The sequence below is a fragment of the Lonchura striata genome, chromosome 5 (assembly GCF_046129695.1).
Source record: "Lonchura striata isolate bLonStr1 chromosome 5, bLonStr1.mat, whole genome shotgun sequence".
NCBI classification, from domain to species: Eukaryota; Metazoa; Chordata; class Aves; order Passeriformes; family Estrildidae; genus Lonchura; species Lonchura striata.
In genome coordinates this window covers 39,906,653-39,918,372 of record NC_134607.1, presented here as the reverse complement: position 1 = coordinate 39,918,372, position 11,720 = coordinate 39,906,653, and the positions used below count along the sequence as shown (strand labels likewise).

General features: G+C 37.5%; 1 protein-coding gene across 3 annotated transcripts in view; it reads right to left on the bottom strand.

Annotated features, from left to right (window-relative positions):
• ANO6 (anoctamin 6) overlaps nt 1–11,720 on the bottom strand; it is a 69,970-nt gene that overhangs the window by 17,916 nt on the left and 40,334 nt on the right. For all 3 annotated transcript variants that reach the window (XM_021547411.2, XM_021547415.2, XM_077783485.1), the window contains 7 exons: nt 8,359–8,424; nt 7,690–7,968; nt 7,219–7,332; nt 5,283–5,398; nt 4,733–4,867; nt 3,342–3,447; nt 2,045–2,105 (listed from right to left, as the gene is read on the bottom strand). In XM_021547411.2, coding sequence (XP_021403086.2) covers nt 2,045–2,105; nt 3,342–3,447; nt 4,733–4,867; nt 5,283–5,398; nt 7,219–7,332; nt 7,690–7,968; nt 8,359–8,424 — 877 coding nt within the window. The remainder of the gene's footprint in view (nt 1–2,044; nt 2,106–3,341; nt 3,448–4,732; nt 4,868–5,282; nt 5,399–7,218; nt 7,333–7,689; nt 7,969–8,358; nt 8,425–11,720) is intronic.

Here is an 11,720-nt window from a genome sequence, read left to right as displayed (position 1 = left end):
AGAACATTGCAAGCAGGGGACCAGAGGCTCTCATCTGCTTTCTCCTGCAGAGCAAGATTAGTCTTCCATAAACCTTTAATTGCTGCCCAGCCCAAATCACAGGAATCTACAGGCTAGACTGATTTGTTCCAGCTGCAAATTCAGCTGCTGCTGGAGAGCCCAGAAGTTCAGGGACTCCTGTGATGAAAGCCTCACGTGCTAGCTGCGACAGAAGGGCACATAGCACAGGGACAACTTTCCCAGCCCCCTATTAGCTGTGCTGTGTCTTTCAGAGCAGGAAAGGAGCTCCTCCTAGATTTAACATTTTCCTTTTATTTTGAAGCAAGATTGTTTCAACAGTGGAAACAAATGACATTTCAGAATCAGGAGATCAAATAAGTCATTTCATGCCATATTGAATGGTGTCCCCTTTTGTGTGTCCCTCAACACTGCCCTTCAGGCTGGCCCAGGAATTCTGCCTCTGAAGCTGTGTCACCAAGATCTGAGAAGTGCCTCCATTAGAGAACATATCTTGGTTTTACTGACCTTGCTCAGGGAGGGGATCCAGGAATGGGAGCAAGTGAAGTGGAAGCTGCCTCTTGTTCCTGACCTTTGCCAATCTAGTCTTACCAGCAAAGGGAGAATTAATGTATAAAAAGGGCTAACTCCTGAGGCCAAATTCCCATGGTGTTTCATGGTGCTTTAAGATTTTTTAAGGAATACACACAAGAAAATATGCACTTATTTGAAGTGTATTGATGATAATGATGCAATAATATGTCTAAGAGTCTAGTATTAATTTTAATTGTTTTGGACAAGGGGGGGGTCCTAAAAAAATAATAGAACAAGATGAAAATTACAGCTGGAATTACAACAGGATCGGGGTCATTTGGACTCAGTACAATTTTGGTTGAATTTCTGTAATATAATTCACCTCTTTATATAGTGGACTTACAATAAGAATACTAATAGACCTTACAGCCATTTCTATAACCATGAAGCTTAACTTTGTAATTATTGCTCCTGGAACCATTCTTCAAAACAGGAAGCACAATCTTAATTAAAAACCAAATTGCCAATTAATTAACTCTTGACATGATGGGAGAAGATTACAATAGTATCAAACTTCTAATAACTTTTAATTTAGTGAATTCCCTGCTGGTATTTCAGCATATGTTTTGGAAAAATAACTTCTTTTTGAAGTTATACATTTCATCTTACATTTCTTTACAAGCAAGAGTTATTTTGAAGCACTTTAGATCATCATAAGGAAATAAAAATACAGTATGTTTTACAAAGAAAGCAAATTTTGCATTCTTGTCAGCCTATATATAAATTCAAAATATTACATGAGACATTCCCTATAGCATTCTCATATAGGTATGCAGACCTAACATGGAACTTCCATAATTACTGGATGAGACACTGCAATAAAAGCCAATTAACAAAGCTGCTAATATGAATAAAGTAAATGGTTTCTAGAAAAATAAACCTTGCCTAATCCCTTGAATATAGCACCAAGTGTTTTCCCGTGTGGGAAACATCCTAGCTTCATATACATTTTCTCTGCTAAAAGATAAACCAAGTGCTTGTAACCTACTATGCTTTTTACAATCTGCTTCTTAAATAAAGACAGAAGGAAAAAATTCCTGGGAAATATAACAAATTATTATTTTTAAATTGCATTGTGCAGTTACATAGCTGTTAATAGCATAAGCATATCCACAAATCTTTGAGGAAAAAACCCAGCTCCTCTGACAGATATACTTAAGCATGTGGCTGACTCCTGCTGGATGAACATGTGGCAATCTTAACCACCTCCCTCAGACTTTTCTTCAAGTCACCAAAACAGAACAGATACTGAAGACTAATTTTTAAGACTACAATTTTTTGTTTGCTTATGGTGAGTTCCTGTGAATGTGCTTGTTTTCTGTTGAACTACTTTCCAGTGAATTCCTAAATCCTAGCAGATTAAGTCAGTGCAAATTTATCCATGTTTTCTTGGCTGATGCTGGAGGTTTGGCCAAAATTAGATAAGAAACCACAGTTGTTGAAATTGACTTACCCCATATTCCCATAAATACTGCAAACACCAGTGTTCCATAGCTATCAAATATACAGAGTTTCTGGAAAAGTGGAAAAGAAAAAAAGTCTTAAAATATAACCGACCATTTTTATTCTTCTACACCAACCCAGAACAGAACTCAGAAGCTGCTTACTGAAAATGTTGATTTTCAATTTTTGTGTCATAAATAACCCCTGTGGATAGTGCTTCCTCAATTTCTGTCCATGCACACCACTCTCCAGTAAATCAAGGAAATGAAATGCAAAGTTCAGAATTAAAAATAAAAGCCATATATGCATTATGAGGGATAGTAAAATGGTGTGCTATCAAACTTCCTTCCATCTGTTGCTTACTAAGAGGAAGAACAGTACTTCTGGTCTGGGAACTCAGGACAGAATTATGGATTTTTAGTACAGCCACTAAGGCCATGGGCACACCTGGTTCTCATAAGCAGGATAAGAAATAAGTTAGTTAGTAAAACCACACTCTGATGAAATACCTCTGTGGTCACTATCTCCCTTTTTTTTTTTTTTTTTTTTTTTTTTTTCCCATTATAGCCTTTTCCCTGAAATCTTATTTCTTTTAGCATGTAAGCGTGCTGTTGCAACACATTAATGTCCGGAAAAATATTTCTGATTAATAGCTGAAAAATTGCAGTTTTGGGACTGAATCTATGGAGAGGAATGATGAAAGGCTAACATTAGCTTAGTGAGACAAGGTAATGGGGAAAGAAAGTGAAGTTCCTTTTGACAGGAATAAAAAAGCAGACAAGAGGACATGGCTGTGTGACAGTTTCTGTCATAGCCACCAGCCCCTCCTTGTACCCATCTTCTCCTTGGCAACAAGGATCAAATTCAAGGCATAGATCCAGATAACTTCTTCATGCAGGGAGGAGGCAAAAATTAGAAATGTCAAAGCAGGCTTTAAATGGTTCCTTAGAAAAAATGATTCAGAGTTACTGAATCAAGGCTTTAACTGAATCTTTCCTTCCCTCAAAAAGACGTACCCCCAAATGAAACCAAACTTCAATTGAAATAACATTTTATTCTCCTAGCAAATATTGGCAGTAATGTGAAACAAAAAAGACTAAATTTTTCATCTTAGATCAAATTGGAGCAATTAATGTTGTTGGTTTTACTTTTTGAAGTTGAGTTGCTGTATCAAAAGGAGTAACTATTTGCACATCTTTAGCAGTTCTGCAGAATGCTAACAGAGGATGAACATTGTTTTATATGTAGTACTAGAGAAAGTGCAGCTAAAATTCAAAAGGGTGTTTAAAAGCTGTAAATGTAGTTACCTTGGATGATTCACAAGTGATGGTGAGGTTCCAGTAGGTACATACTTCATCACACTGAGGGCACATTATGATATTGCCTCCTATGTTGGGGTCACATACTTCTTGGCTAAAAACAAAACTAGTCAGTTGCTCACCAGCACTTAATTCTTTAGTCCTTTTTCACACACAAACACAGTGCAATAATCTCAGGGAATTAAGGAATAATTTACCAGTGATCTGCACTCAAGAATTCCACCCCCACCCCTGCTCTGGCAAAATATCTCCATTTCCATTCATAGTCCTCATCTCAAAAATGGATGACACATGAAGAAAATAAATTTCCATCCCTTGTGCATAGTGGTAATTCTCAAAACTGCCCACACTAAAAATAAAACAGCTCTTAAAAAGTCTTCAGTAGGAAACCCACAGCTGCATGCTCACACATGCTATTGTAGCAAGTCTGAAGGGAGAAGGAAGACCAGCATGACCTAGCACAACAAGGAATAGCTGCAGAGCCCAAAGGGCTTCCTAGTCCCTGTGGTCTTCTAAACAGGAACAGACTGGAAATTGTGCAGAGGGGAGCTGCTGCAAGGGCTCACAGGTTTGCAGATCTGAATCCTAAGAGATGGCAAAGGAGCCTCCATCTCACACAAACTAACCCAGCATGGTGGAGGCTGGAAGGTAACGCAATTACTTCTTACCTGTACATCAGGGGGGTGAACACCAGGGAGGGAGGTGAGCTGTTTAACTGAACTATAATTCTGGCAAAAAAGTAATGGGTATAAACTGTGCACAGGAGTGGAGCTGTGGAACAGCCCTTCAGCATGGAACGTGAACACCCTTCCAGGAGGGGTTATACAACTGGATGGTCCTTTGACACAATGACATTATCTTTTTTCCCCTGGGTCATTTGGCCATAACTGAATTTTGTTGTGTTCTGATGAGAGAATCTGTGCCACGGCTATGCATTGCCTTCCAAGGTATCCTGAGCAGCTGAAGACCCCTGTGCTGTTGCTCTTCTTATGTTTTCACAAATTAGAGGAAAGAAATTTATAAAGTCTTTGGGTAAGGATTACCACAGTGAAAATGATGTATTATGGCAATTTGTATTGACTTCTGATTGACACTGTTTTCTTTGTGTTTCTACACTAGGCATGGCGAACCTCATGCAAAATATAAATAAAATTATGAAATAGCAAACTCCCGGACATCTATCACTGTAATGGTTCATGGATATCCATTATTTATCTAATATTTTATGCCTTTGCCTTTAAATACACCATGGCAGTTGTTCTTGGGCCCTTTAATTTTGCCTCCTTCATTAAGCAGTGTCTTCCAAACCCAGTACTGTCCCCCTGTGTACAGGACTGATCAAAATTGTACGTGATATTAAACCAGGCCTGATCAGATACCTCCATGTGCAGTTGTCCTTTTTCAGGCATCCATATAGAAAACAGCCAACTCCTACAACCGCAGCCACAGTCAACATATTTGTGTAAAATCCCAGCCAAGCAAAGTAGATGCCAATTTTCTCTCCATAGTATTTCCTGTGGAGGAGAAAGGTGTGTGTATGTGTTTTTTTTTTTCTGAAACACAAGTAAATTTGCATTTCTGTTTCAAATGGCTCTTCAAATTTCACACATTTTATGCCAACCCATATTGTAATAGTCCTCTTGTTTCAGCTTTGGGATTGCAGTAGTATTGCATGCTTTTATAAAAGGATAGAATAGAAAAAAAGGAAAAAAAGATCATGCCTCGCAAAAGAAAAAATTTAAGTGGTTGCCTTTTCATAAATCAGCTCATCATGAAACCAATCTCAAATTATGCTCCTGTGCATGAGCTGATCTGGGTGTATGTATCTTCCCTCAGAACTGACCTGTGCCTCTTTGACTTCCCCAAAACCAGACCTATTATGTAGATTTCACATTCTCCCTGAATTAGTCCAATGCCAGTTACACCAACCTGATGAAATCCAGGGGTTGCTGTTTGAAAATGTTTTTAGGATGAGCCCATTCTCTGTAGAGGAGATATCGTTCACTTGGGCAGTTGGGATCAGTCGACAGGTGCCTAAAACTTGACTGCAGAACAGAACAAGCATGAGAAGATAGCACTAAAATCTAAGCAGTGCAGCTCATCTCTCATCTCTACAGACAATCTCTATGCCACAAACTAGAGTCTGGAGGAGCTTTTAGATAGTCTTACTGCAAGCTAAGAAAAGGAGCAGCAGCTCTGAGAGCACACCAGGATTCAGGATAGAAGATTGTCAGAAAGTCTCTGAATGCTAAAGTAAATGCTATACATATGTGAGCTGAAAATAGCAAGGACTCATCATTGAACTTAATCTAAGCACATGTCAGCATCTTGGCACTTAGGAATAGAAAAAAAAAAAGGATCCATTCTAATTAGAAAACAGGACTGAACTAAAATGAATTTTAAGTAGCTTTAACATGCTACAGATGCTTTGCTTCAAAATAATACTGTACAAGAATACAGGCAGGAAAGACTGGGGGAAAAAATCTAGGGCCTCTAGTCTCTGTTTTAAATTTAAAAGTGAGTTCACATGGAGATAATCTTTGTATTTCTTAGTAGGCTATAAAAAAAGCTATTTCAATAAAACCTGTTTTTTTTGAGACATTTCCCATTCTATATCTGTAATGCAACAGCATGAGTAATGTTTGTAGAAATCTATTGGCTACTTTTAATTTTCAGTATAGCTGTTATGTATAATTTCAACTGTATAAGAAGACAGTCATTAATTACTAGTCAAACCAAGTCCAAATTCCCCATGCCATGATAGAAATAGCCTGCAAGGCAGGTTTTAAATCTTTAAAAGGAAACCTTAAAAATGGCTAGTCACAAATTATATTAATTCTATTCTGTAAAGCTTTGATTACTTACAAGAAACATGGTTTGTCTTGATTCTGCCTTAAAAGTTTCTTTGAAAACTTTGGAGGCCTCCTAAATATTTTAAGCCAAGTCCATGCAGCTGAAGTAGTTATCATTCCTGACCTCCCATGATCTCAATGTCTCCTCGACAGAACACACCTTGGACACACAAATGGTGGCTCTGATGGGGACAAGTTCGGATGTTGTGGTTATGCAATAGATAGAATACAGAAAATCAGCCCTCAGTCTTTGCTCACTTTGCATTCACAGCCTCACATGGAGCTTTGTCCTTTGTCAAATATTATGTAATCTGATTTTTTGTGCTATTGCTAGCCTTGGTATACAAAAAAATTTCAGTCTAACTTTCAAATAATATAATTTAAAAAGCTTCAGAAGGGTAGCTGCAAAAGCTGGAGTTGTTATTATTGCGAGGTGAAACTGAAACCAGTGAAGCTTTTTTTCCACAAGATTCTGACGACACCTGTGAGGCATTGGACTGGCTGGGCAGAGTCTTCCTGTAGAAATCTGAGTCTCATGCATGAATGCTGCAGTGTTGGGGAACCAAGGGACTGTTTCTCACTGTGCGAGACTTTCACACATCCTAAAATGAGCTTTGTAGTCTACATCTTTATCAACAATGTTGATAGGAATTTTAGTATTGGAAAATTGCATACTAAGGAAACATTGATTTAGGACTGATCATGCAGTGTCTCATAGGAACTATCTCTCAGTCCAGGTACTTCATTGAAATACCTCTCCCAGAAAATACAAGTTTAAGAACTCTCAAGTGAAATATATTGTTTTTCATCTATAGAAATACATTTTTAACAACAGAGCCTTAGAAGAAAATCTCTTTAGCACAACCACATTCTTCTATGTAGATATAATATCAGTCCAGGAAAAAGGCAAAGATAGTTCTTCTATCCTTTGACATACCTAGAGGATATATATATCTAGATACAGTTCAGATCTCTATTTCAAAGTACATTTTAGTTACAAGCACTGGACTTACATCATGAAGAGGAAATGCTGCTTTGTAGATCCCAGTGTCCAGTAATTTGTTAATGCCAAACTTTTTCACATTATTTTTTGTTGCATACTCCACACGGGACAGGATAAAATGAACCTGAAATTTAAAAAAATATTTTTGCGTCCTTGCAACCTGAACGAAATCATATACAGCTATATGTGTCTCAACATGCAATCAAGTTAAGAAAGAGTAAGCAGTGTAGATAAAATTAATTGCACAGGTTGTACAAGCCATTAAAATCCCTCCTTTAAATTCAAGTGGAAGAGAAATAGGATAAACTTAAGTAAAGTTTTCCTTCTGGATTGCCCAGACTATTTCATAAATCACATAGGACTACTGCATCTCAAACATTTTTAATTTTTTAGGATGTTTTAATGAAGGTAATTACACTGATTTGACACAAAGAATATCTTCTTTTTATGGGTAAATGCTAGAAATACTCCATGGACTTACAATTCGGCTTCTAGTTGCAGGATTGAAAAATGTGTCTTTGTCTTGGATATAGAAGTTGGACAAATGTTCCTTTTGAAAAGGGGCAGTGAAAAACTCTTGCTCAGGTTTGATGATATTTTCGTCCACCCTGAAGAGTCTACTGAACCAGCTGAAAGCTGAGGCTTGGGTTTTCAGGTCATTGTGTTGCAGGGGCATTTTGATGTGCATAACCTCGGCGTATGTGCACAGCACTTCCCAAGGTGCATGCACTTTCACAAAAATAAGTTTCTCATCCAAAACCTGAGATGAAAGAATATTGAAAAGAAGTATGAAAGCAAGCAACTTCTCATCTTAACAATTCTTGAACTATGTAGAATTTTCTTTCTCTTTACAACTCATAGGTGATCTAGTCAAAGTTGCATTCATTGTCCATCCCAGCAAATATATCATTGGCTTCCGTAAAAGTGCTGACATGAGGAAACACTCAGGCAGATGAAGGCATATAAAGGAGCAGACACAATATAAAAAATTTTGCATCAGATCACAAAGATGCTGCTAACAGAAGAAAGGTGGGCCTTTTTTTCTTGAGGGGAGAGAAATCTTACAGTGAATTTATATCTCCAGTTTCCTTAATCCCACAGGGGCAGCTCTGCTCTCAAAACAGACATTCACACAGAGAACAACACTCACCGACCTCGTAGCTTCTAGTTGCAAGCCATTGTTTATCAGGTTTGATTCATATACTTGCCTCTTCCTCTGTTAAAAGACATTGAACGTAAAACATCTGTTCCAAATTTCACAAATATGTATGCATAGAAAAACGGAATTGCCTCCCCAAACCATCATTATGTTATCTCTATACCCCACTTGATAGCTACTGTGGTGATATGTACAGTCCTACCTACTAATTAATCTGAATCAGTTTTTCTGTCTGATATGCAATATTGCCTTCAAATGTTATCGTGGAGAACTTATCCTCTCAGTTTCTGGTACATTACAGAGGTGTAAGTGTGACTCACATTTTGAAAATCTATAAATCTACTCTTGAAATTTTGATCTCTTTCACGTTGAGTGAATCTAAGTGAATCTTAATCTACATTAATCTTTCTTTAAAAAGTCTTCATCTCAAATGCTGCCCACCCCATTTTCCTTCCAGAAACCTGTAACTTCATGCTTTCACAGTAATCATACAAGTTCACACAGTGATTCAAACTAGTATACCAATATATTTTAGTCCATGGACTACATCCCCAAAGGAAGAAGCTGAGAGCTGTAGCACTTGTAGAGTCAGTGGTGCTATTCCAGGAGAATTTAATGTCCCCAGAAGGACACAACAAGTTTTTCTCAGTAAAAATGAAATTTTTACTGGGTCATTTTAATTTCATTTCATAGTTACCAGCACTTGGCAGATAGTGAGTTACAAAAAAACTGAAATGCCTTTTTAATCTTGAATCTGCTTCTCCATACAAATGATCTCCTCCCAAGAAACACAGAAACATCCCCTTTTCCCTCAAATACAAAACGTACAACTCCATAGGGGATTTACAAGAAATTTTGAAACTTCATGTGAAGCAATCAAATTTAAAAGCTATCTGCACCAACTGGGTAGTTTCTCAATGATTTGTTTGTTTATGTGAGTCAAGGGTAGCCAGCTCTCCCTGAACTACAGACTGCGTGTTGAAATACCAGCCTGGGTAACGCGGGGCACCTGTAGGCAGCTGGGGCTGGGCTCTTAAGTGAGCAGTTTGCTGGAAGAAGATGAATTTAATGCACTGGGGACTGAGAGCTTTATTCCTGTACCAGGTTCGGCTAGGGCTGCAGGGAGGTTCTCAGGGTAACCTGGGGGTACTATTTTCTTCCTCCCAGATTCCTTTCATGCCACTGGCCAATTTCTTTGTTGATTAATATGTGCTTAAATGAATTGGCATCTCCCACTACAGGAACCTAAAGAAGAAGGACCCAGTGCTTTTTGTCATGTGGATCTCTATAGCAAGACCTGTGCACAGGATCCAGACCTGTTGCTACTGTGAACAAACAAAGTCAATGAATGACTGTCTAGATAAAAGTCTTGGGAACTTTGATAGGTTCATAGAAAGTGGTCCTTGGGGCTAGACTCGAGGCTCACCCACTCTAGGGGCAAAAAGATGCTTCAGCAAATGGGTAAAAATCTTCAGAAGTTCCACAAGAGCAGGTCAGTTTTATACCCAAATAAGTTTCATCCAGTTCTTGAATATTTTAAGATGGTTATAAGTTCCCAAACAAGAAAATGCTATTTTTCCAAAACTCTAGCAAGTCTTGAAATTAATAATTATAGAACTGAATAACAGTATGAACATCCTACCCCATTTATAGTTTGTTAGTTGTCAGCTGTAGCAGCTGCATGTGGAAATGATCTCAATTGACTAATTTCATATTTTGTGAAAAAGTATTTTTCTTATCTGTTTTGGGGCTTCTGTCTTTTTTTTTTTCAGTGAATATCACCTTCTACTCAAGCTAGGCACAAGAAGAGCCAAATATTTAAATCTGGCTTTTTTCCCCCCCTCTCTCATCAATACTTACCACTTTTGTCCTTATTCCTTGCTTTTTTCAGGAAAAAAACCACAAACCCAGGTTTTGATAGCACTCTCCATGTCTTAGTAATTCACTTGGCTAGTGGGGACAGTATAATGCTGTTTATATTTTTTTTCTTGTATATATGTGTGTGTGTGTGTAATACAGACATTTATGATGTGTATGTCTAATTATCTTTGTACTGACAGTTCTAACTTAAAATCACAAATGTGAATGAGTGTTTTTCTTGCAGTAATATATTCTCTTTCATTTTCAAGATATTCACTATTTCATAGATAACAGTGTTCTCCAGTCTCCTTAAAGTTAAAGCTTTTCAGCCACCTTGGCTTCTAAGTAAGCTATATAATGTTTTCCAATTTTTGTTTTATCAAAACTCAACCTTCTTACCAGTTCATTAATATATGTAATACACAACACACAGGAGTTTGTCACTCTAGTAGTAACACTTCTGCCATTTCATCCCACCTCTTTGCTTCTTCCATATTCATGTGGCTGTTTCTCAAGTGAATACTACTCAGTCATTAAAGTATTTCAACCCAAGTTCTGCTTTGTTCCATCAAAGAAACCAGGCAGGGGCCTAAATGTCTGTTTCATTTTCTTTCTAAATAGCATAAAAACAGATGCAGAACAATTCTCATTTGTAGAAATCTAATAGTATTTTTCAAAAACTTTTAATCAGATTCCTTTAATAATTCATTATGGCAAGGAGTTCCCAAAATTAATTTTGCTCTCAAAATCTTAGATGAATGTTGACAATATTAAGGTTTCTAATAATGCATAAATTCAAATCATGAGAAACAAAGCCTCTGGGAGGCTTTGTTAATTAGGGGCTTGGCTATTTTACATAAATGATTGAATTATGTGTATAATGATCTATGAAGGAGCTAGACTTTTACCCAGAGGAGTCTACAGTGGTTTTGCATTGACTGGGGAGTACAGTATATAGATATAACAGTTTATTAGGCTGGAAGGAGGAGACCAGACAAAGTTTTATTTTAGTAGCTGGCATTTTGCTCAGTTACCTGCAAGGCTAAGGTGCAATAATAAAGTAATCATGGTGATACTGCTGATCTAAATCTGACATAGGTTTTGATGACTGAATGGCTAGTCAATAGACTAAGACATCTAGGATGCATAATCACACAGAGTCTTAAGAAAATGAAAGCAGAATGTAAGTAAATGTCAAGTATTACAGACATGTGGAAGGATCAGCTCTTGTGAGCTGCTTTTTGCACCACAGTCCTTTCAATTTCTGGTGATTATCTTGCAAGGTTGAGGAGATTAACAAGATTGTGGGTCTGGAGATTGGTAGCAGACGAGTAGCACTTTTCCCCCTGTGCGTTGTAAATTGTAGGGATGACTTGTTTTGATTACAGTGACAGAAGAACACCAACTCATATCTTTGCTAAGTTTCTTTTGTGCAAAGAGAAAAGTTCTGTACCACAATATCAATGTGGGTTCAGGGGGAAAATCCTAACAAA